This window comes from Ambystoma mexicanum, chromosome 9 (assembly GCF_040938575.1).
Source record: "Ambystoma mexicanum isolate Mex_15411 chromosome 9, UKY_AmexF1_1, whole genome shotgun sequence".
In the NCBI taxonomy this organism is placed as follows: Eukaryota; Metazoa; Chordata; class Amphibia; order Caudata; family Ambystomatidae; genus Ambystoma; species Ambystoma mexicanum.
In genome coordinates, this window is record NC_090931.1 from 664,950,390 (window position 1) to 664,976,981 (window position 26,592).

A 26,592-nucleotide genomic window follows, 5' to 3' on the forward strand; every position below is an offset into this window, starting at 1 on the left:
TTGGGCAAGTCCACCACATATGGAAGAAGGACCCTATTTAGCCGCATTGTCTCCAGCAGGTCGGGTCGAATGTATGGTTCATATGGTGGAGCCTTAGGGGTGGGTAGTACCAGCGCAAAAAAAATTTGTATGCGCTTTCTCTATTCGTGATGCATGCCGATGACGACTGGGCGTGGGTCCAGATGTCTACCCAAGCTTGGTCCTCTATAGGGTGGCCCAGGTCTACCTCCCATTGCGGCATGGATCAGGTTTTTGAGGTTAGAAAGTCCTTCTGGAGGCCTTGATATAGAGTGGAAATCTTGCTCCGGGTCGGGAGCTACTTGAGAGTCAGTTCTATTGCTGTTGGGGGGGGGGCGAGTAGCTGCTTGGCGAGTCTGTGGGTGAGAACACCGGTGACGTAGCTGGATGTATGTAAATCTATCCTTTTCCTGGAGCTGAAAGATTTCTTTACATCATTCAAAAGTACAGGTTTGTCCTCCTTTGTAGAGCTGTCCCAAGGTCTCTAATCCCCCTGTGATCCAGGTTTTGAAGTTTTGGGGGGATGCCCCGGGTGAGAAAGCTGGGTTCAAGAACACTGGGGAGGAGGGGCCAAGTCCTGTTGGGATCCCCTTTTGTTTTAAGGTTTTATCCCAGACAGAGATGGTGTGTTTGGTAGCCGCCAGCAGTCCTTGGCATTGCCGCCGCATCGGTGGTGGTATGTGCGGAAGGAAGCGTAGTGGGAGAGATAATCGTGATTGTTCGAGGTCCACCCACCTGGGGCGATTAGTAAGAGTTTGCCACGCCTGGGTGCATGCCAGCTGAGCTGCCATCTGGTATCTCAGTAGGTCCGGCACCACTAGGCCGCAGAGCTTTGCATTACCTAGCATTGTCTCTTTGGGAATCCTAGCTTTTTTCCCCATCCAAATGAATTGGAGCATTTTCCTCTGTAGGTTTCGGAGGGCTGGTGCTGGGATCGCAACTGGAAGGGACGAGCATGCGTATAGAAATTTTGGTGGCAGATTCATTTTGCAGGCCGTTAATCCGGCCCATTAACGATATTTCTTGGGTCACCCAGCGTTTTAGATCGGTTTCCAGTTCCTTGAATAGTGGGGGAAAGTTTGCATGGTAAACATCTTTTGGGGTGGCCGGAATTTGAACCTCTAGATAGTTAATAGCTTTCGTCTTCCATTGGATTGGGCACATTGGAATCAAGACTTCTCCCTCCCCAGGCGGTATCCCTATTCCCAGTGCCGCTGATTTCTTAAAGTTAATTGAGAATCCTGTGACCCTACCATAGCTATTTATTTCAGCCAAAGCGTGTGTCAAGGAGGAGCGGGGCTCTTTGATGGTCAGTACGACATCGTCCGCGTAGAGAGCTAGTTTGTGATGTGAGGTACCAACCCGGAAGCCCTTGGCCAAGGTATTCAGCCTAATCCTTTGGGCAAATGGCTCCATAATCAGCGCGAGTAGGAGTGAGGACAGTGGACATCTGTCAGGATTCCTGCCCCTCATGTCCCCAGCCCTCCAAGATGTCAGGCTGGAGCCAGGCCACGATCACCTACATGGCCCTCAAGGGCCTCTCCATCCCTACAAAGACCCACTTGGAGTCAGACTTGGCGCTTGTGGCACCAGACTCACTCACTCCCATAGGATAACATTGGGGATTGGACGTGTAGTGCATTGATGGGGACAAGATGGATGGCCCCACATATTTTGGTTCCCAGAACTGCATGTGCGGTCTAGTCGTTTGGGTGTGGTTCAGCCCAGAGGCACCTGGGATACCCAGAGACTATTTAAGTCACACCCAGGCTGAGAAACATGCTTTGTGTTTTCTGCACCTGCAGCGTGACACTCGCCGTGTTCGGATCGGTCTCCAGTAGGCCTGCATCTTTCTTCTGCGCTCAGCTCCTGCAAGAACAAGAACACTGTTAGGAACAGCCTTACCTTGCGGCGCTTCTGCCCATCAGTCATCGCTCCTTCTGTTCTGCGGGCATCTTCGGCGGTGTAATTCCCATCCCGGCACGCCGCTTCCTAAGGAAAAGGGAAAAGAACAGAAAAAAAGGCATTAGTAAGCATTCTGCAAATCTTCGCTTATTTTTAAATACTGTACGAGCTTCAAACGCTTACCTGAATCGCAGCCGCTCTGGGGGAACTCTGTCTCCGGAACTTCTCATCCATCTGCAAGAGGGAAAAGACACTCCAGGTTAGCATGGAAATATCTAGAGGCGCTGCATACTGCGCTTACCCACCGCATTTGTTCTTCATAATCGGCATCCACGCTGAAAATGTCGCGGCACCTAAAAGACACAGAAAAAGAACTCAGTTCAATGCAAATACGAAAGGGGTGCATCGTGCATCGCGGTCTCACTCACCTTCGGCGCTACTCATCTCAGCAGCACGCTGCCATCCCTGGACGCCGGCCATCATCTAAGGAAGGAAAGGAACGAAGTTAGAGAACTGTTCAAAAGACTCATTATACTTACCTGTTGGACTCTTGCCAGTGAAGTAACTAGGCAGCAACGAGCCCGTATCAATCAAAGTGCCCCTGCGCTGAAGGCAGGACGGAGAGCACACTATCCAAGAAAACAAGGTGAGCTGTGGATCAAAGGGAAGGGTTGGACCCCGGGTAAGAAGGGGTTCAAGTACACAGAGACAATAGGGAGTTAAACTCTACCAATCTTGTGTTTCAGGCCCAGTCTCCAGTCGAATAGCCTCCAGGGAAGGGTTTGAGGTCGTAAGAGGTCAGAACAGGCTGAGTGACGTCCCCGTGGATACCAGGTGAGTGTTACAACATCCCTGCCTGGTTCCACAAGTCAAGGCGATGGGGGTGGAGCAGGTGCCATTGATTCTAAGAAGGGTTTTGGGCGATTTATAGTTAGCCAAGACCATGGTGCGAAATTCCGGCCAAAACCCAAATGCCTCTAGGGTAAGCCTCATGAAAGTCCAGTCCACCTTATCAAATGCTTTGGTCGCATCAAGCGCCACGAGTGCTAGTCCTTGGGAGTCCCGGGAAGCCAGATCTACTAGGTCAAGGGCTCTGCGAATGTTGTCGGCCGTGGATCGATACTTGAGGAATCCGTTCTGATCGGGATTAATTATGCCCAGCAAAATATGGGATAGGCGTGTCGCTAGGATCTTAGAGTAGATGTTAGCATCGATGTTGAGCAAGGCAATCGGTCTATAGGAGGCAGGGTTTCTCGGATCGCCTCCGGGCTTAGGTAGCAGGACTGTGATTGATTCTTGCATGGAGGAGGTTATGACTCCTGTGGTTCTGAAAGAATTGAATAATTGTACCAATGGTGCGAGTAGCTGGGGCTTGAAGATCTTATAGAATCTGATTGAGTAGCCATCAGGACCAGGTGCTCAGGATTTGAGAGATTTTATCGCCTCGTCTACCTCCTCATTGAGATTGGAGCGTCCAGGGTGTCTCAAGATAGGTCTTTCAGTCGGGGAAGAGCGGCTTTCTGTAGATATTCCTTCTGTTCCTCCAAATCTCGTATTGGGCCAGTCATCACCTGTGTCAGGTGGTCTGCTGCCAGGCGTTGTTTGTCCTGATCGGCATATTGTATTCTGCCTTGCGAGTCCCGCAAACCAATGATTGCATTGTTTCTTTTCGCTTTAGCGAGTTTGGCCACCAATAGTTTGTTTGCCTTATTATTCTTAGCATAATAAAATTGCTTAGCCTTCGCCAGTTGATGTGCAGTGAGTTCCGCGTAGTGGGCCTCAACCTTTTTTTGTGCCATGTGAATAGCTTGTTGTGTTTTTGGGGACCAACCTTTTTCCTCATGGGCCTTCTCTGCTTTCCGGAGGTCCTCCTCAAGGATCAGGCGGGTTTGTCGCCTTTTCTTATGGAAGGCCACTCCCTGAGCGATCAGCTCCCCACGTATTAGCACTTTCATAGCGTCCCAATTGTTCGCGGGGAGGTGTCTTCGCTGGGGTTTTCCTTAAAGAAGTTCTTAATTGCGGTCGCTATTGAGTCCCTAAGCGGCATCTCATTAAGTATTGGGTCGTGCAGCGTCCATCTGCGTTGCACGGTTGGGGATGGCTTGTGTACTCGAATTTCTAAGGTCAGACAGGATCCTTGGGCCTATGGTAACGTCATTGGCGAATGTGAGTATTTGCGGGGATACCAGGAGGAGGACTATTCTAGAAAATGTCCTATGAACATAGGAGTAAAAGGAGAAATCTCTTTCCAAGGGATGAAGTATCCTCCATGAGTCCACCACCGTAAAGGTCCTGAATAGCTGTCTGTAAGAGTGCCAGCACTGAAGCGAAGTCCGCAGAGGAGGGTGGATGCGATTTTTATCCTTTGTGGGATCCGGAACTCCATTAAAGTTGCCTCCGATTACTATCTGGCCCTCTAGGAAGGGGGAGAGCGTGGAGCTTAAAGACTCAGAGAAGGCAGCTTGGGCGTGGGCGTAAACTGAAACGAAGGAGTACAGCTGTCCCAGCAGTAGGCACTTTACAACTGTAAATCGGCCATCCGGGCAAAGTATGGTGTCCAATATCTGGAGGTTTAACCCTCTCCTGAAGAGGATCGCTGTGCCACCTGAAGCATGGCCATTGCCGCATTATCATCTTGGAGTTTTTGCAGAATTGATTTGCGTTTGGCAGGAGAGTTTAGTCCTTTAACATTTAGGGAGACAAACCTCAGGGTTTGGTGATCTGGGATAGGATGTGACGTTGATGATGGGCTCGGGGGGGGGGGGGGATGTGGATGGGTCAGTCAGCATGCCATAGGGTCTGCAGCCACTCATTAACCTGCCTCTGAAGTTTTTGCTCGGACCTCCAACGGGAGGGCTAAGGTTTAACTGAGGGGGGGGCCTTTTGTAGAACCGGCACCCCCCCTGGCCAACAGGGCCAGATAACAGTTTTCAGCCAACATGGCTATATCTAAGAACAAGCTTAGTGGATCATTCCAAGGACTCATAGGTGGATTGTGCCTTTGAAATGGGCACGGGACGTGGGGTGGGGCCCGCTGCTCCGGCTGTCCGGGTTCATCTGTGTTTACGTAGGTGGCGAAACTCCCTCGGGGAAACAGAGGAGTTGTTCCGGAAAAGTAAATGAGGCGAGCCAGTCTAGGCCGGGTAAAAGCCGAGCCCAGCATCCCAAGGGCCACGTACTGGGTTCCGGGTGCTCGGAGCTTCGACATTTTGGTAAATCTGTTGCGTCTCTGTGTCCGATCATTTTTTCCTCCTATACCTCGGGACCTTTGACCATGAATTTTGCTTAGTTTTTGGGGAGGCTGTGAGGTCCGAGTCAGTGATGGTTTCTGTGGTTTTGGGGCGACAGGCATTTAGGTGAGTCTGGGTGCATAATCTTCTCGGCGTCCTCCAGGTGGCTGATCCTCCTCAGGGTGCCCTTGTAGGAGAACTGTAGGGCCGTGGGGAAGAGCCATCTGTAGCGTACTTGTTGCTCCTGAAGGAAGATAGTTGGCGGACGGAGGGAGGAGAGATAGGTCTTGATAGATCTGAAGCGAAGAGCCCTGAAAGGTAATTTCGTCTCTGGTGTGGCCAATTGCTGAGATGGCTTTCTTTGTAGTGAAGAAATGTACCCTGGTGATAACGTCCGGTGGAGCGTCTGATTCCACCCCGCGGCGAGGGCGCAACCTATGGGTGCGGTCTAGGAGGGGTTGTGGCTTCTCTAGTTGTGGAAGGAGGGATTGAAAAAATTCACCCACATACTCTGCCAGGTTTTTGTCTGGGACTGAGGCTGGGATTCCTCGAATTGGGAGATTATTACGTCGGGCCCTATTTTCCAAGTCTTCCTGTTTGAATTCCAAGATTTCGCAATTGTCTTGGAGGAGTCTGATTGAGCGTTGCACTTCCATCAGGGTGGATGTATGATCTTGGGTCCGATCTTCGACTTCTCCCAGCCTTTGTTCAGCCTCTGTCACCCTTTGGTTGGTGCTTTCTAGTTTAGTGGTAAGTTCAACCATGCAGGATCTGAATTCAGATTTGATGTCGGCCATGAATGCTCAGATGTCGTCCTTAGTCGCAAAGAGACCCCCTTGTTATCTAGAGATCCCTGCAGAGAAGGGGTCCTGTTTCTTCGGTTTATCGGACAACATTAACATTGCCACGATGTCTGGGTCTTGCCGGACTTTGTTTGACCATCGTGTCGTTCGTGGGCAGAGGGAGGGATCTGCACCCCTTGGAGGAAAAGATGTGAGCAAATCGACCCCTCAGTCACTGGTAGGATAATTTGGGGCTGCACAGAAATGGTTGGAGGCATCATGCCGGTGTGAATGCTGAGGTTACTTGTGAAAGAGGGTTCTCCGTTCCCCCAAGAGATAGGCATCAGTAAGAGGATCTTTTCGGGCCTGCAGGGGTACAGAAGAGAGGTCAAGATGTGGGCAGGGGCGCCCCAGGAAATGTTCAGAGAGAGGGGACAGAGGAGCTGCGTAGGTAAGCTGGGGAGCGATATGAATGCCAGCTGGGGCTTACCACTTCTTGTCTCAGGCTAGGAGTCCCATTGGGGAGGAGTAGGGTCCCTTGATGGGATTCTGGCTGCGTCACACCATGGGGCGAGGAGCTCACCGGGCCATCCTTGAAGCAGAGCTTATGTTGAGATCGTTGAATAAGGGTGGGAGGGGGGCTTTCCTCGCCCCCACTCCAGCGCAGCCTCCAGTTCTCCCCCCGTCAGGTTTGGTTGCCAAGGGGGTCCCACGGGCCACCAGGATTGGCAAGACTACGAGGACTTAAGTTGTGAAGTCCCCAGATGGATGTGGGGGACAGAGGGGGAGGCCAGCTGCGTCACTCGCGGAGGGACCAGGCCCAGGCGCAGCACCGGCTCCCACCGTTTCGCCCACTGAGAGAAGGCCAGAGGCAGAGGGTGCCCACCTCAGCGCCCCCCTGCAGGAGTCAGGAACGGCCTCACGTGTGGAAGAAGTCGTCGGCAGCCCAACTGCTACAGGTCGCATCTGTGTCCTCCGCAGGGACACGGCAAAGGCCAGCCAGGATCTCCGTAAGAGCGGAAGAATGCTTGGATGGGGGGGGCGCCGGGGTCAGGCCTCCCCGCACCGGCCTTGGTTCCACTTCTTCCTTCTTGCGCCGGCAGGCGCGTCCCCATGCAGGCGGGCCCCCCGCTCCTGTGGTGCGGGCGGGAACTCCGCAAGCGAGGGCAGAGCTCAGCGGGCGGAGCAGAGGAGCTCCGTGGCACTTCCCCCAGGTAAGGGTGCAGAGCAGTCCATCAGTATGGGTGTCCGCAGCTGAGGATGGGAAGCCCCCGACAGCAGGTTGCCCCCGAGGGGCTCAAAACAGGCGGCCACCTCTCCTCACCTCTCTCCCTTTCCGAATGTTCTCCGACGCTGCGGTCCCGACCGCCACCTTGAAACCCTCGGGATGGCGGGCAGAGGGGCCGCGGGAGGGAAACTCACCTGACTCTTGCTCCAACCAGGTCAGAGGCGCATGAAAGTTGGTTGGCAGATGCCCCTAGGTGTTATGCATCACCACAGGTTTTCGTCGTGCGGCCGAGAGCTACAGCCGCATTTAAGTCTGGAAACAGTGGGCATCCCACGGAGGCCATTAGAAGAGCGTCTGCATCGTCGGCGCTCTGGGCCACACCCCCAAAAAATCTTTGAATAGCATTGGTCCTTGCTTGTTATCGTACCACCCAAATTTCATTTCAAAAGTAGCCTTCCCAGGGTGAAAAAAGCATGGGTCGACTTCAGGGCAAGGTTGGTGCTAAGTGCATGTTTTCCTCTATGCTGTGGTATGGGCTTCTTGTCTTCTAAGGATTCATTCGGCTACGAACCATACCTGGTCATAATTACCCACAAATTATGCAAGGGCACTTTTTATATTGAATATCGAACTGGCAGCTTAAAGGTCCGCGATTACACTAGCCATTGGAAGCAGTCCATGGGTGCAATTTGTCCATTATGTGGTGCGTGCAAAGAAGATATCTTCCATTTTATGTACTTATGCGAAAGGCTGAAATCCCTAAGAGTTATGTATCTTAAACTTCTGTTTTTATTACATAAGATCCACACCTTATCGGAGGCAATCAAACTTTGTAAAAGCACCTCCGAGATGGATAATGTGTTTTTTGTGGCCAAAGACATCCACTGGGCCTGGCTAAAAAGACACCCAATCTAGGCTCAAATCTTCTCTTTACAGTTTATGCATTTAACCTTCTAATGATTACATGTATGTATGTATGTATGCCTTTGCATTTGATCACTTTATGGGGATCGTGACAACAGTGATTTTATCTTGATGTTATTTTTTGATTACACATTGTTCTTGAAACCTGGATATTTCTATGCAGCAGTCTGAGAACTGCAACCCTCCGAAGCCTTATAGAGCAGTAGTGCTTTCAATTTACCAGGTGTAGAGAGGGAGGAGGCAGGATACCTTCAGATGTGGAGCTCCAGTTGGTGCTAACAAGCCTACATCAGCACAGGGGGTGTCAGTATTTAAAAAGATACCTGCAGGAGCAAATTTTTCTTGCATTGAGTTCCCGCTCTGCCTCTCTTGCTTTGAACTATGGTTTTCCGCTGTTATCTATTGCTCCTGTTTACTGGTCCTGCTTCAGTTCGTTTCTGTACCCCGGTCTTAGTGCACTGTGCCGTGCATCCCTGTGTTCTGTCCCAGCATTTCTGTGAAAGTTTCTGTTACTGTCCTCACTTGTGCGTGTGTAATTTCTTTGTCCAGAGTTTGGCTGCTCGTTTTTGCAGTAGACAATCACTGTCCCTTGCCTTTATGACACCTCAATATTGTCCCATGTGCCATATTTAGTAAGTGTGCTGATCCTGTTTCCGTAGGCAGTCACTGTTCTGCTTCTGCTGTACCCGTATAGGCTTCAGTCTTGTGAGTGTTCTTTTGCTGTTCATGCCTTTAGGTCCAGACACAAAAGTTTACCCCTGTTGCTTCTTTCTATGAGCATTCAAAGTGAGACACTATAGTAGCAACCTGCTCAGAAGGATAGATTCCCTCATGACCCCGTGGATATTCTGTGTACACCATAGGTGGGAACCAAACGTGTTTGTCTAACTTGGACTTCCTCCCCTTTTCTGTTCACTGCTATTGTTGCTAATCTATACTTATAGCCTATCCTTTGTGTTTGCAGGACTCTTTTCCTTCCGCCTTTTATTCTGTTCCATCTTCAGCTTTGGGGTGCTGGACCCCCCCCTCAAGTCCCTGACACTGGTGCTTCACTAGTTAAATATTCATTTTCTAGGTTTATCATGTAGTCCTCCAGCTTTATTTCTTCCCACGTAGTATGTTTCTTTGAATTAATATAGCTGATGAACTTGCCTCTATTTACTTGTAGGCTTCCCAGATCATGTCTTTACTCTGCACTGAAGGCCTATTCAGCGCAAAGCATTCATCTGCTTAGGTCTCTAGATGGTCAGTGATCAGATGGTCTTGTAGGTAGGGGGAGTTCAACCTCCATATCACCTGTTGTGCGAGTGTGTTGCTCAGCAATTGTTGAGCAATTGTAAATGGTCAAAAATCCCCTTGCAAAGTACAGGATCTTTGTCTTCCTATATACCCCTATGTTTGGAGCTAGGAAGTAATCAAATCTAGAAAATCCAAGAGTGAGCCTCTCTATAAATCCATCAGTCTTGGTGCCTGTGCAATAAGAATAACTTCCACATCAATTTCAGGAAATGTGTTCCGTAATTATCTGTCCAGCTTTTACTCCATTACATCATTGAAATACCTTCTGATCAGAAAGGTGTCCTCCGATCTATTTACCACCACATTTACCACCTCTGTAAAGTAGGGGGGAGAGACAATTGTAGCAAATTGAAAGACTTTCTGTCATGTCAACGTTAGGTAACCCTTGGCAAAAACACCTGCCTAAACATGGGGGGCGACATTGGGGTGGTCAAAGGGCCACGGGCCACCCCGGGCAAGTGGTTCTGCTCCCCCAGGAGGTTTATTGGGGATCCCCAGTCCACCCCAAATAGGACCCTGCAATAAGACAGAGGGCAGTCACAGGAACATGTATACTCCTGCCACCACTACAGATACCCATGACTACCAAGGTACTGTCACAGGAGCAGTCACGTCCTCACTATCCCCGCAGAGACAAGCAGCCACCAAGGTGAAAAGGAGGAGAGATAGATGCTAAACGATACCATTCTCCATAAAAGTGTGCTTCCTGGCCAGTCCCAAAAACGCAGCATAGGAAATTGAGCCTTTTCCTTTAAGGCAGCCAAGTTCCTACATTTGCACGAGCAAAGAAATACATTTCTCCCTTCGGCACTGATGCCACAGGAAACCTTCGATACTGTGAGTTATACACACTCAGTCCAGGGAAGCCCCATGAATACAAGCTTGCCAACAGACACAGAAAAACTACTGGCTTGCGTCCTACATGAGAGAAGAAAAGGAAGCAAAGCCCATTATCCTGGCCCTGTGAATGTAACAGGAGTTACAAAACTGTAACCAGGCACATTCACTGGGTTACCAGAGGGTTTTCGGACTTGTAATTCACAGGCTAAGAAGCCAGATGTACTCAGGGTGAAGCAGCAAATGAAGACATATGTCCTAGGGGGAAGGAATGGGATCACACAAAATGTCCAGAGCAACTCTAAAATCCAAGCTGGCGGAAGACCTTAATGTAATCTTAGGCCACCCTAACACTATAAACATTACTTACTCACAGACCAGCTCAGTCCACACAACCCAGGTGCAACCAATGTTCTAAGCACCTCATGGGAGAGTGGAGATGAGCTTATAAAACGCAGCCAGTTCAGTGTGGGGAGCTTGAGAAGAAGCTGGAAGAAGGTATTTAGTGGAGGTTGGTAAGCACGAGAATGTTTGAGAGCAGAGGTGGGAGAGAGTTGGTGGTTTAAAGGGGAGAGCACTGTGGAGATTAGAATATAACGTCATCCCATCTGGAGGAGACAGTTGGAGATTGGATGAGGTGAGTATTGTGACTGGGGGAGGAGGTGATGACATCTACAGGAGAAAGTTGGAGGAAGAGTATTGTGGAGGTTGAAGACAGAGACCCTAAGGGGTGGGTGAAAGGAGGAGAGTCACCTGGTGAGGGAGAGGGTGGGAAGAACATAGAGCTACAACCCGGCAGGAAGGAGGATGGAAGAAAGCTATAGTGGGAGGTAGCTCCATTCGACCTAAGAAGGTGCTGGAGAGACAGACAGAGACACATAGCAGGGAGGTTACAGTGGACTGGGTCGGCCCAGAGCAGATTTTAGTGGTGGCAAGAGGTACACAATGGTGCAGCCTCACTGAGGGAGGGGCAGGGAGCTTATGATGGAGACCATGAGAAGTTGGGTTTCCTGGGGACCTGGACCGCAGAGCAGGGAGGTGGTGAGGCATGAACTGCACCACTGAGCCTACTCCCCAGACCTTGGGAGAGCAACGCTATCCAGAGAAAGATCCAATGAAACCTCAAACTGCTACTACCAACTACCAAGCAGAGATAGCCTGCACCCCGGACAGAGAGGAAGAAGATTTAGGAATCCTGGAAACCCACAGCCCAAAGAGCAAGGCAATAGAGAAGACTATGGATTAGGCCCAGTAACAACCCAACTCATGAACTGTGTCTGACTTTTCCTTTCTTTTGTGTACCATCGCCTTTGGATACAGTGGCCTTTTGCTTTTAGTCTACAACTGAGAGAGACTACTTTATTCAGTTTAAGTTCCTTTTGGCCTGTTTGGGAAGGAAACGGAGAAGGTCTGAAACGTTACCCCTTGAACTAAAGCATCCCTTCAGGAGAGCACCAATAGACCCTTACATTCTTCACTTCTGTGCTCACCAGCATACATGTTCTTTTATAAAACTCTTGTTACACTTCAAATCCTTCTCTGGTGTTGTGTACCTACTTTGTTCACTCCCTGATTATCTGTGTATGGTGTTAAGGCTTGGGAAGGTGATGGTTTTCCTGAGCATGAGCGCTTATCCTCCGAGATCCCTGGTAAATTCTAAGTGACATTCTCGATTGTATAGGAAGTAGTCCAAAATGACTCCCATTTTCAGTTAGTTGGCCTCCGAGAAAAAGACAATTTCAGGTTTCTTTTGTCAAACCATTTTACTACATGCATGTATGTCAATAAAGATGATAACGACCAGATGAAGTAGTACTCCAGGTTGAATAGGATTTAATTTGTCCAAATTCTGTATTAAATATCAAACACAGCGGTGAAAGATGCAGCTTACATTTCAAGTACTTGGCTATATTAAAATTAAAAAAATGAGCACAATCTGAAGAATAGGCCAAGTATTTGATCATTACAAGATAGGCAACACATTTCTGGCATTAAATCAAGTTCAGATATTTAAAGGAGAGTGGATGGACTCAGATTTGCCTGAAAGCATGACAATTCCGACCCATGAACAGAAGTTGTGCTCATTCAAGGACCATTGTAATGCATGCGAGAGTTGTATCGATATCAGACAGGCATAAAAACCTGCTAAACTAACCACTCAATTTCAGAGGGTAATACTTTAGAGATAACAATGTTTTAAGCTCACTCGTTAGGTGCCAGTTGCAAACATCAACAAGGGACTTCAATAGGTAAGTGAATCACTTTATCTTATACATATGTCAAGGCTGTGTCTAGAGGAAATTATGTCAGGTAAGTGTTTCCGGGTGGGAGGGATGGTGTAATAGTAGACAGTAGACTATGCAACAATACATTCCACTCCATACTAACATCCTCTTCTCCACCATTGATGCTCTGTACTTTCCTCAATGCTTTAAGCTCAGCTGTTACCCATGGGGCAAAACTTGAAGACCAAACTGCAAAGGAAGGGACCACCAAAGCCATCAATCCATGACCAGACTACCGGAAGGCTGTTGCCAGTGGCACAGCAGCCCAGATGAATAAATGTATAAGTTCACCTCTCTAGTTGTTTGTTGTGAGTCAATCCTTATCCTTACGAACATTTCAGGGCTATTTGGGCCAGATTTCCTACATAGTCTTTCCAATTCTGAAGTGACTAGCTCCTAAAACATGGGGCAAATGAAAGAAGGTACTACTTGGCCTACACGCTTATAACAATCTTTACACTTATGGCAATCGGGGACCACTGCTCTGTTCATAACAGTCTTTGTGACTGAAATGTATTGAATTGTAGTTGTGTGAATTGGGCAGTTCTGGATAGCAGCTTGATGTGGAAGCAAATGTATTCCCATTGTAAGTAAAGAATATTTCTCTTACCCTCAACCAGGGAAGAGCTAAATCTTGACAGCGCTTTAAAGAGCATTACCATCAATTGATTTCTTCTTCCCAAACCCACCATAATGGAGAGTGAGAGACTGCGGTTTTATTGGGAAAATACAACCAGCTTTTCCTGGCTGCTCTGGTAAGCCATGCAAATTGTAACAAGTGCCCTTTGCTTATATCGTATTATTTGCACATGTCATCGAATTGGGGTGAAGAGGTCACCTGCATATAAATCAGCATAATTCAAACAATCCACTCATTCATCAGGTGCTTCTTCCAGTTTTGCAAATTGAGGCAGCTGGCAGTCTTTGAACTTCCTGGCAAATGGAATAGTAAATATCAGCTTTTCATTGGCTTTAGACCATACCTTACAACCCAACTCAAATACTAGACTATGCTTCCCTATGCTATTGCAGTGCTCCGGGCATGATTAGCCCCAATCGAAGGAGGGGCTCTCACTACTCATATAGTTACTTTTTTTGGTTTCAGCAAACCATTATGTTGCAATTTGTAACTGTACAACCAAATATAGTTCTCAAAGTTCAGGCCGCCTATACCACCATTCTGGTATCCTTTGTGAAGTATAGGTAAAGACACCCAGCTCTTGCTATTTGCCCAATCCAATTTCACTTGTAACTTATCCATTTTTAAACACCTGATCCGGCACAAATACAGGGGACCTGCAAACGCAAACGGAACGATTAATATTTTGCTTAAGGCTACTCTGCCAATCATTGATAGTGGTAGAGAGATTCAGAACTCCAGCGATTTATGCAGGGTAGCAACTGCTCTGCACATTGCCCTCAAAGAATGCCTCAGGCTCCCCCACGTGGTTAATGCCACGATATGTTAAGACTTTGCGTGCCCAAAGCAATAGTAATTTTGAAAAGTACTTGTCAGACTGTGACGGATTACCACCTGCAAGGATGTGAAAGCCCTGGCTTTAAAACGTTTTTGGGGGGATATACAATGATGTGGGTTATTCGGTTTCTGAAAAGGAGGTCTGCTAATCAAACACCCCCTTTCATAAATGCTCCAGGCCAAAATTATATTGCAAACATGTGCCTTTGTTGAGACAGCCTCCTGGTACCTTCAGCACCCACCCTGCAGTGGCACAGGGCAGGTTCAAAGGTCACATGTACCTTCCTGATAGCTCCTAGAAAGCAAAGTTCCTGTATGTAGAGGTTGCCCCTGTTTATACATTTAATAATTGCATGCCTTGGTCTGGTGGCACGTAAATATAAGCCATTTCTGGTTGGGGCATGGTGACTACTAAGAGCACAAAATTATACAGCCACAGCAATTTGCTATCACACTAGTGGCAGCTCTGGGAGCAGGGCCCAGCTATGGCACGGCTAATTTACATTGGTGCCTTGTCTGACTGTCTGCACTGCTGCCATGTGGGACAACACAGAAGGGCTGCTGCCTTTTGAATCTGGTGCACGAAGGGCCACACCTTCCTCCAAGAGAACAGAAAATCTCACAAGCAGACCCCCTGGGAATCGGTACTGACATAACAAAGCCACAATCGCACAAGGGTGCTGACCACTGGGGTCACTTTCACGTTAACAGGCATGGAGGTAAAGTTGCCAGAATGCAGATGGGGTTCTGCCATCTTGGTTTCTGTTAGGGCACTCTACCACATCCTGTCCCTCCATTTCCTGCAAGACAAGGCACTCAGGGTAGAATATCAGAAGGCAAAGGGCACTTGTTACATCAACCTGGATTGTACCACTTACAGGAGGCTTGCTTTTGACCAATCTGCTATGACATTTTCCCTTTATAAGGAGAGGGAATCCTCTTTCATCAATTAATCTTTGGACACTCAAGATAAAAAGAAGGTTTCACTGGATCTCTGTTGAGGAAACAGCCTATCCCAAAGTCCTCTGCCAGGGAGGGGAAGACAAAAGGCATCCATGATAGAGGAGGGCTCTGACTCCTAACCATCCTCAGGGAACAGTGGGCGTGACACTGCTGTTGGACTAAGGACTCTCTGCTAGCTGTGCACTGGGACCAGAAACCTGCTCACTGGTGGTGAAGGACCCCTGCAGGTGCCAGTCACCTTCCTGTAGTAGAAGTGTAGAACTAAGGACTCACTTAGGAATAATGACTTGTCCCCGGAGACCCTGAATCTGGATTGAGCCTCCCAGCAACCCTACATTCAAGAAACCGCTCTGCAACCTGATTCCTAAATTGAAACCCCTTATGCTACACTGACTCAGACATTGGCTGCCTGTCTGAAGCATCTTCGTGTCATGTGCAATTCTTGCTTTGACCACACTGCACGTTGGTTCACCAACCAGACACCAAATCCTTGCCTCATATATCTCTTAGAAGCCTGGCTCAATGCTGTTGAGCCCTCAAAGACAAGAAACAAAAAATACTGTGAAGAGGCCATGTGCCATTGGTCCTCTTTTTCGGACCATAGCGACTTTTACATCCCCCTTCATTACTTTTTTTCTACAACGACATATCCTTCAACTATTGAAATTGTTGCTTATTCCCTTGCCTGAACAATCTTGCTGATCACCCCATAGTGCCCTTTCACCCCAAGTTCTGCATTCTCAGTTTTCCTTTTACATGTATGATTTTGTAGGGTTTTTATAGTTAGATTGTTGGATTGATTGCTTCAGTAAAGTTCCTATATTTTTACAGAACCTTAATTGGACATTCTTTATTTTGGAGCCATTGAACTGATGCTGCTTGGGTTGCAACTGTTATCAGTTCAAAGCCCTTCTGAAGATGTAGCCTACCCGCAGTCAGCACTTCCAAAAGAGGTAAAGCGGGTATACCATTTTGGGCTACGCTGTTTCACATTTATGATTAATATCACTGTGGTAGGCGGTTTATTCATCCCTGTACTCCTGCAGAGTAGTGGTCAGTCATTCCATCACCCATATGGTTTTGCAAGCCTTTGCAAGGGAAATATTCATGATTTGGTACAATTCATGTTCTGTCCAGAGCAGATATAATCCTCAATAAGCTCCAGCATCTCTCTGCCACCCTCACAAGGTCTTTGCTACAGAGCAGCATACCATCTGCTTATATAGATACATGTTCAATCAATCACAGATACTTGTATACCTTACCTGGGAAGTTCCACCTCAGGCCAGGTAGTAAGGGGCTCCACTACCAAACCAAAATGTAAGGGAGGGGGTGGCCAACCCTGCCTTGTACATGTTCACTTCCCCAACTCTTAGACAGGATTCTCCTCTATGAATTCTAGCAAGTGGGTATGTATACAATAGGCAAACAAGTTTCCAAAAACTGTGGGCTGAAGATCATGGCTTCTAGTACTAGGAAGAGGAAATCCGATCCCACAATGTCAAAAGCCTTTTCAGAGTTGAGCGATGGCATGGCAAGGTCTTCATCGGCTTCTGGTGACTGCAGGATGACATGAGACATTTGCCTTAAATTAGATAGCATATTTATGCCTGGAATAAAGCCGGATTGATTACTATGCACTAGTCCTGACATATAGGGTGAGCAATCTCATTGTTAGGATCTTTCTTACAATTTTAGTGCAAACATTAAGTAGCGAGAAAGGCCTATAAGAAGAACAGGAGAGAGGTTTTTTGCCCAGCTTGCCCTTTACTGTTATAATTGCTTCCCTCATAAATGGAACGAGTTGATGAATTAGAAGTGCCTCTCCCTGCAAATGGAGTGCCAAAATGTCGTCAACTTTTGCATATATTTCGAGTGGAAGACCCTTTGGTCCAGGAGACTTGTCTCTGTTTAACCAAATGATAGCACTTTTAACATCCTGAAGAGTAATAGGCCTCTCAAGGGAGTCTCTTTGAGCTTCAATTAGTTTGGGACGCTAATCAGTACGAATCACATCTAATGTTTGCTCTCGACTAGCTTGTGGGTGTTGGAAGTACTTTTTAAAATAATGCTGTCAACTCACCATGGTCGTCTTTAATTGACATGATGGTATGTTGAGAATCCTGACCACCCACCAGCCAAGCTAAATTCTGACCGACACATGTCGATTTGTACACCAGGAGCAACATTCTGGACCTCATCTACTACTTCCATGTGACATTTGCGTGCAGCAGCCAAATTCGCTTTCTGCATTATTGATGGGGCAGTGAAATTATGTATCATTTAAATAACATCTTCCGCGCGCTGAAGCGGATCACGTAGTACCTTCCTAATGCCTCCTCCCTGGCTTATACCCAGGCAGTCAACTTGAACGCATCTCATGATATTCCCTTTGATTTATCAGACCATTGATTCGCCTGGAATTATTGTATTATATCATCATGAATAGCCTTGCAGAACGCCAGCCCTTCCAGAAACTTTGGCTCTTAATTTTCCACTGTGGAAGTGCTGGTCTGATTTTTGTCCAGCCAAATGCACTTAGTCGAGAGTGATCCGATGGAAGGGGAGACAATAACTATCATCCATACTATAGCAACTCTTAGAAGCACTACTAAACTGCCATGACATATCCTGACTGCAGAAGCAATGGCCTTTTGAGTAAGAGCTTGAATTGCCAAGAAAATGACCCTGTCCATTACAATACATGGTAAAGTAGAGGTGATCTGCCTTACACATTTTCATCTCCCCAACAGAGACATTGGATTTCTGAGTGCTCAAACTGAACATGCAGATTTTCAGGAATAGCGCAGATGGTATTTATGAAACTCCACATGCATCACCCTAGGTAGTGCAGTAAACCTACCATTAGACAAGGTTCCTGTAAATACCTTTATGCATGTGGTAAAGGTAATTACTGAATGCAGGAATCCTGGCAAAAATCTTCTGAGCTTATAATGAGGGCCCAAGTATAGAAAGTCAAGGACGCCCCAATCACACCCTTCTGACTTCCCTTTTCCCCTCTTTCATGGAGCTGTTGCTACCACCTCATCTATAGATTGAGCAGAGGGATTGGCAAGGTAAAAAAAAATAATCGGGGTCCATGCGGCCCCCACAATCCTCTTTTATCTGCTCCATGATGGCCAAAAGTTCTCATCTTCGCTGATTTGAATACCCCATGCTTCCTCTGCTGAATTTGTAGTCAGTTGACAGGCTATTCTCTCCCTCCTTCCCCCATCATTCATCATAGAAAACAGCACAGTGAAACAGCTGACTATTCAATATGCAAGCTAGTGAGATGAGGCTTCTTTGAACTTTGCTTTCCTTGACCTCCTTCATTCTTCCAATTACCCTGGAAGTATTTATTTATTTTTGCATTTGTTAAGCACACTACACCCGCAGGCATCAAGGCTCCGTTTACAGGTTTAAGATAGATGTTTACAGACATGACAGATTATGGGACAAAAAGGCAGTCCCTTTTAAGTGGTGAATAGCAATGTCTTGAGGTGTTTACTCTAATTCTTCTGAATCTCGAGACGTTCAACAGATTGGCATATACTGAGTGAGTGGGTCTAGATGATTTTGATTAAGAACATTTTAACGAAAGGTACTTCGGAGTTGAATTGGAAAGACACTTGTGCTTGATGGCTAGTGACTTGAAGATAATGCACTCCCTGATGGGAAGCCAGTGTGCATCTCTTCTCACTGACAAGATATGTACACACTTAACAATGTTAAGTGCCGCTCTAAGAGCATTATTCTGAATGATTTGTAGTTTTTTGATGTTGTGAGAGGAAGTCCCTGCAAAAAGGGCATTGCAGTAATCAAGCCTCGATCCAATCAACGCTCTGGCGATCGTGACACAGTTTGTTGCAGACAGGAATGGTCTACATGCATTGATTAGTTGGAGGTGTGTGCTGCAGGAGGCAATCGCATTAACCTGTCTTGTGAGGGAGAGTGTGGCATCCAAAAAGACATCCGGTGTCTTAACACTGCTAGAGACCTGAAAACAGTTACCCTCAATGGTAAAGGATTTGTAGGCTGTGCAAAGTTTCTTGAGCGAGGTGTGTGATCCGACGAGGAGGAGCTCCCTATTTTCATCATTAAGCCAGAGATGGTGGGAGGACATCCACACCTAGATAGCATTGGAGATGGAAATAATTGAGGGGGAGCAGGAAACCAATGGAATCAAAAGTGCAAAAAAGGGGATAGATTTGGCAGTGGAACAGAGACTGGGATTGCATGGGCAGCTATATGTTCTTCTGTTCTGTGTTTACCCACAGTGCAGCTATTAAAGAATTGATGAACTAACATCATCTGCGGTTGAGTACCATGTCTGATTTCCACAACACCTTCAAACTTCCATGTGTTTGCCTTGTTGCTCTGGTAATAGGTTTCCCTTATGGTGAAGGGCTGATTTACAAATGTTAAGGTTTGTGTAGGGGGTCTGAACTAAGAAAGTGAGGGGTTTCCTGTTCCAGACCTCACTTTAGACTGGCTATGTGTCACAGATGTTCTCAGTTGGAGCAGGTAATGCTGACTGTGGGCTGGGATAGTATTAGTATCTGCACAGGTGGGGGAGAACACATCAATTACTGTCTGTGTTTATAGCAGCCTTTGTGTAAATAAAATCTGTTTACACAGTACCAATATTGTGATTGGACCCAAAGACACAGCTGGAATGTGGCTATGGTGACACATATAACCCCAGAGTATTTTTATATAAGTCAATTGAGACTCTCTAAACACTTTCTCTTGGCTCCACAGAGGAGCTACGATTATAGAGTCCTTCCTTTAGCTCAACTGCTGTGCTGAACCCCTTCTAAGACTGACCTGTTGTTGGTTATTAAGATTCTAAGACTGACCTGTTGTTGGTTATTAAGATCACAGATGAGAGGCTGGTTCCAATCATGTTCTTTATAAGATAGGACACTTGCATGCTCCCTGAGGTACGCTTGCTATGTGTTGCAGATTTATAGCACTGAGGCTGTAACCTCTCCCACACTCCCTTTGTTCCCATAATGTTCGGTTGATATCGGAACCATGTAGCATCCACTGACACATAAATGGGAAATATGGCAGGGAAACAAAGTCAGAATACCACACATTTCATCCACGCGGTTGTAGCTGAAAACCAACACCTTTCCCATCTCCACTACTGGGACAAGATCTAGATTCATTGTTCTAGAACAGAGGTGGGTATAGCCAGCAGAGCTGAAAAGGAAGACGCAGAGGCATGTTTCATAACATAAGGAGACAGCCTGGCCGTCCACACCAATACTCCCCATAGTGTGTCAGTCTTTCCAAGGCAAGCCACACCCGTGGATCTGGATCCGCCTGCTATTCAAACAGTTCTCTAAGGCACAATCAGCTGGTCAAGAGGTCTTACAGAGCTGCAAAACTGTACCACAATCTTCCTGTGGTCTTCGCCAGCCCTTTCCAGCTTGCGGGCTCAAACACAGCTGCTTTGCTACACCTTTAACAACCACTAATGCTTCCGTTTTAACAATTAGACTCTGCCATTAGTGTACTCCCAAGTGCTCTGGCCAATAAATATAGTTACATTTTCAATATACTTTTCTGCCTCTTGCCATTTTTAGATTCACTCTCCTCAACTACTGGGAGAGTCATGGCCATTTGTCTTTGAGTTGCTCCAGGGTAGTGGATGTTTGGGCTGGTGACAAATGTCCATCATTAACAGGGTTGTCTGCCTGGATGTTCACTACCACCAAGTGCATGGGCGAAAAACATCATGATGCATTTCATGGATGAGGTTGTCTGTCATTCAAATCACACTACACGTACACAGCACCCAATTACCCCCCCAAAAACAAGACAAAAAGTTTGAAAAGGAATGATTCATGAGACAGCAATCCAAATAAAAATAACAAAGATGCATTGATGTGAAAAAATCTTTTACCACCCTCTTATAGATTGCAGATGATTCCCGAGTGCAAAGTAAGAAAACAGTCTTAAAACACCACATGGGCAGTGACTGTGGCTGCAGGCTATGCAATTCTGTTCTCCTCCTAGCATGGCTCCTTATCAATCTTTGAAGAAGGCGTTTGGTGTTTCGCTGTCATTTTTTCACTGCAGGAATCTTCTTTCCTCCCAGTCAATTTACGCCTGGGAAATGAGAAGTAGCATTAATGATAGGAAAGCAGAGAATGTCACCCTTCCATCCCTCTTAGCTATAGTCATGCCCATATGATCTAAGCCCACCCTTTATCATTAATCGTGTAGGTACCTCTACATCATGATGTCAGAAAGGACCATTCTTCACACATGTTGGTGGTGTTACTCAGATTGCCCCAATTGATTAATTATTAGACCCAGCACAAAAATAAGGTCAACAAGGGCTTTGGCTGGTATTACCCAAATTGTTCGAACACAATTGTTCGAATTAACAATTGACCTAATTTCAAGGGTCCGAATTGACCTTTTCACAATTGACCGAATATATATATATATATATATATATATATATATATATCAGTTTGGTGATTATATATATATATATATATATATATATATATATATATAAGGGGTTTCGGTGGGGGTTTTGCGTTGGTTGGGGGGTTGCAGGGGATTTCCCCCCTGCACATATGTAACAATTGACCTTCACAATTCGGTCAATTGTGAAAAGGTCAATTGTCATTCGAGCAATTGTGACTCGAACAATTCGTATACAACCCTTTGGCTAGGGTGATCAGATGTCCTTGTTATTTCCTACCATGTCCCCCTGTCTCAAAACAATGTCTTCAAAACAGAAAAATGTCCAGTGTTACAAAACGCCTTTGAAGCTAAACGTGTATCCGGGACTTCTCTGATAACTGGTCGGATTCCAGTGCATGGAGAGTCACCTATCTGGGAGAGAGTGTGTAAGGAACAAGTTACTTACCTGTAACTGTTGTTCTCCAGCATGGGTCTGGCATGGATTCACATGCTCATGAATATTCCCCGTCGTCAGGCTGGGAATCCTCGGTAAAGAAAAATCAGTATCAGTTTTGTTTCTGATCTGTCTTTCGTAGTAGTAACCAATCACTGATCTCTGCGTCATACTGACCACAGCCAATGACTGCCATCTCCCTAAGCCCCGCCTCTGGCAGCCATCTTCAGATTTGGTAGCACGTGAAGTGGCAGTATGACCAAGTGAAGAGCCGCAGAGGGGTAGGCGGGAGGGTTCGCATGTGAATCCATGCCAGACCCATGCTGGAGAACAACAGTTACAGGTAAGTAACTTGTTCCTTCTCCAGCATGGGGTCTGGCATGGATTCACATGCTCATGAATAAAAGAATACATAGCAGTACACACATGCACAACCACGGGAGGTGGTAAAGGCTCAACATTAAGCATTACATCCAAAACTCAACATTAAGCAATTCTTACCTCCTCACCAGGCTCACCTTAGGCGAACAGGTTGCGCAGCACTGCTTGGCCGACCCTGGACTCCTCCCTGGAATCCCGATCGACGCAGTAGAATTTCGTGAAGGTGTGCGTCGACCTCCACGTAGCAGCCCTGCAGTTGTCCAGCAAGGGCACACCAGATAGGAACGCCGTGGTAGCTGCAATCGCTCTGGTGGAATGAGCTCTCGGACGGCCAGGCAGAAGTCGGTTTGCCAACCGATGACAGTACATGATACAGCCGGAGAGCCATCTGGAAATGGAAGCCTTCGAGAGAGCCTTAACCTGATTGACAGGTCCAAAGTTCACAAAAAGTTCTGACGTCTTCCGAAAACTCTTCGTGCGAACTTCAGCGCTCTAGCCACATCCAGCGAGTGCAAAGTCCTTTCAGCCGGCGACGAAGGCGACGGGAAGAAAACAGGCAACACCAAGTGTTCGTTGAGGTGGAAGTCCGACGGCACCTTGGGCATGAAGGAGGGGTGCATCCTGAGCACTACCCTTGTGTCGTGAAAAGTCAAGTACGGGGGCTTTCAGGAAAGGGCCTGGATCTCTCCCACCCGTCGTGCGGAGGTGATGGCCACAAGAAACGCTGTTTTCCACGACAAGAACTTCAATGGAGCTGAGTGCAGAGGCTCGAACGGAGGTCCCATGAGCTTGGTCAGCACCACGTTGAGCTCCCACGCCGGGGCCGGGGCCTTCACCGGCGATAACGATCTGAACAGTCCCTTCATGAATTCTTTCACCAGACGATGAGACCACAAAGACGTCTGACCCATGGTTCTGGTGTATCGGGAGATCGCAGCAAGATGAATCTTGATGGAAGCGTGCGCCAGTCCAGCCTTGGCCAGCGTCAGCAGGTACGGCCGTACTTGAGGAGCCGTAATCCATAGAGGGTTAATCTTCTGTGTGTGGCACCAGACAGAGAACCTATTCCATTTGTGTCCGTAGCATTTAAGAGTTGAGGGCGCCCTGGCCTTTGCAAGAACCTCTCTGCAGTCGGACGGTATGTCGTAACCTCCAAACTCTAACGCTGCAGGAGCCAGGCCTGCAAGTTCAGCGACTTCGGGTCGTGATGGAGGATGGCGCCTCCTTCCCTGGAGAGAAGATCCGCGTCCACTGGCAGCTTGATTGACGGGGACGCTGACAAGTCCAGAAGGTCTGGGAACCATATCTGCCTCGGCCACGCAGGTGCGACGAGGATCATCCTGCACCGTGACCTCTTGAGCTGGTTGATGAGCCGGATCAGCAGCGGCAATGGAGGGAACGCATATAGGAACAGGCCCTCCCAGGGGAACGAGAAAGCATCGCCCATGCTCCTTGGCTGGGGAAACCTGCTGGGGAACCTCCGGCACTTGGAAGAGGCGGTCCACTAGATCCTGTCATAGTTCCCACTCGTGGCACGAGCGCAGCTCTCTGCTGAGCGAGTCGGCGATGGTGTTTTTTATTCCTGCCAGATGAAACGGCACCAGAAACATCCCTTGGGCGACGGCCCAATGCCACAGATCCTGCGCCTCCTTGGACAGGGCTGGGGATCTGGTACCACCCTGCTTCCTGATGTAGAACATGGTGGTGGTGTTGTCGGTGAAGATCCTCACCACCTTGCCCTTGAGGGACGGAAGAAAGGACCTGAGGGCCCAAAACACTGCACGGAGTTCCAGGACGTTGATATGGAGGGACTTCTCCGTCGGCAGCCAAAGGCCCCTCGCGTGCAGATTTTCGGTGTGCGCTCCCCACCCTTCCAGGGAGGCATCCGTGGTCACTGTCTTCTGGTGGCCTGGGGTCTGGAAGTCCATGCCCGCCGTCAGATGCGCGCAGGTGCCCCACCACTGGATCGCTCGTCGAAAGCTCTCGTTGAGTGTGATCCTGTCCTCGAAGCTGCGGGTCGTCTGGATGCAGCGAGCGTCCAGGAACTCCTGTAACGGGCGCATCCGAAGCCTGCACAGGGGGATGAGATAAATGCAAGAAGACATCATTCCGAGGAGGGACTTGATGGACCTCACCCTGGCCGCGTCCGCAACCAGCATCCGCTGCACCTTGCCCAACATGGCCCTCGTCCTTTCCTCCGACGGAGAGGCCAGAAGCGCCACTGTGCCGAGCTTCGCTCCCAGAAACAGTGCGTCTTGAGCGGGCACCAGGTGGGACTTGGCGTAGTTTATGGAGAATCCCAGGTCCGTGAGTAATTGGACGGTCTTCGCCGTGTGCTCCGCGGCGAGTTCCTTTGTCTTTGCTCGGATGAGCTAGTCGTCCAGGTAGGGGTAGACGTGGATCCCCTCCAGGCGCAGTCGCGCCGCCACCGGTGCGAGGCACTTGGTGAACACCCTGGGTGCCGACCTCAATCCGAAGGGAAGGGCTCTGAACTGGTAGTGACGCCCTTGGACCACGAATCTGAGAAACTTTCGGTGTCCCTTTAGGATGGGGATATGGAAGTAGGCATCCTCCAAATCCGACGACGACAGGAATTCGCCCTCCTCCAGCTGACCCAGGACGTGCTGGAGGGTGACCATCCGGAACTTCTGTGCCTTGATGAATTTGTTCAGTCGTCGTAGGTCCAGGATGGGACGCCATCCTCCTGTCTTCTTCTTCACGAGGAAGTATCTTGAGTAAACTCCGGAGCCCCGAAGCCTCTTTGGGACGAGCTCGATGGTGCCTTTCTTGAGCATCGCCTTTACCTCCAAGAGAAGTTGAGGGACGTGATGTTCCACGGGGGGGACGCGCGGGCACTTCTTTAGAAACTCGAGCTCATGACCCTGGCCCAGGGCGTCCAGCACCCAAAGGTCGGTGGAGATGGACTCCCACACGCTGACGAAGTTCGCCAGCCGGCCTCCCACCGGGATGCTTTGGTGGGGGCCCGACCCCACGGCCGGTTCAGTCCTGCTTCGACGAGGCTTTGCCGCCTTGTCCTCCCTGGCGACGACGGCGAGGTCCGCCCAACTTGCCTCGACCCCTGTAGGCTTCCTGTGACGACGAACGGGCTGCTTGACGGTAGGTGGAATACCCGCCGACGGAACCTTTGGAGGCACCCTGCTTGCCTCCGGCACTCCGAAAGGGCGGCCGTCGTTGCTGGAGAACACCAAGAGCTCGGGCCGTCTCCGTGTCCGTCTTGATGGCTTGTAGGGAATCGTCCACTGTTTTCCCAAACAGGTTGCTCCCGTCGAATGGCATGTCCAAAACTCTGGTCTGCACGTCCTGCCGGAAGTCCGTTGCCTTGAGCCATCCACGCCGTCTAAGGCACACACCGTTGCCCAACTGGCGAAATCCAGTGCCAGCGATGTCCGTCGCTATCGTAATGGCGTGGTCCGACGCCACTTCTCCTTCCTGCAAGATCTCTAGGGCCTCCGCCCTCTTGTCATCCGGTAGGAAGTCCAGCAGGGGGGGCGATCTTGTACCACAACTCCCTGTCGTAGCGGGCTACGATGGCTAAGGCGTTTGCAGCCTTAATCGTCGTCGCTGCCGATGAGATGACTCTGCGTCCCATCGTGTCCAATTTCTTTCCCTCGCCGTCGGGTGGGGAGGTCGACGTAGAGACCGAAGCCCCCCCCCGCTTTCTTCCTGGCCGCCGCAGAGACGACCGAGTCCGGGGTCGGCTGTGCCCGAAGGCACAAGGGGGCCGCGTCCGGGACCCGGTACTTCTTCTCGTACCGATCTCTTCTCGCAGGCGTTGTGGATGGGTTCTTGAGGAGGGCGAGACCCTCATCCCAGATATCGTCCAGTAGAGGTACAGCGAGGACCTTCTTCCTCTTGGTCTCGCGCCGTTGATAAAGGAAACCTTCCTTCTTCTCTTCCGAGCAGAGCTGGAAAAGCTCGGATGCCCTGGCGATCATGGCATGAAACGATCCAATCTCGTCGGGCGGGGAGGAGGTGACGACGGAAGATCCTCGTCGTAAACCTCGTCGTCTGTACCCGTCGCGGCCGTGTCCGTCCCCGTACCATCCCCACGGGTCGTGGACGGGGAGGAGGGCTGAGCAGGGCACGATGGTTGAAAAGGAGGTGGAGGATGAATCCTTCTTCTCTTAGGAGGAGGGCTCCCAGAAGGGCCTGGCTCCGGGTCCCCCGTCGGAAGCGGTTCCTCCGTTGGTGGTAACGGCAATCTTGTCCTTATCTCCGAGCATAAGGACTGTATAGCCAACAAAATGGCTGCCGAGTTGTCTTGCGGCACTGGTTGAGGGGATTCCGACGGGCGGTCAGGAGCCTCGTCGGCACCCTCGACGTTCTCGTCCTCTCCTTCGTCGGGATCCCTCCCGA

The 26,592-nt window shown here is 48.8% G+C and overlaps 1 protein-coding gene across 1 annotated transcript in view; it reads right to left on the minus strand.

The window, feature by feature from the left end:
- Positions 1-20,843: 20,843 nt before the first annotated feature.
- The window catches only part of FLACC1 (flagellum associated containing coiled-coil domains 1), a 356,560-nt gene continuing 350,811 nt past the window's right edge, over positions 20,844-26,592 (minus strand). Inside the window, exon 15 of the mRNA XM_069615462.1 lies at positions 20,844-21,071. Coding sequence (XP_069471563.1) covers positions 20,975-21,071 — 97 coding nt within the window. The 3' untranslated portion in view covers positions 20,844-20,974. The remainder of the gene's footprint in view (positions 21,072-26,592) is intronic.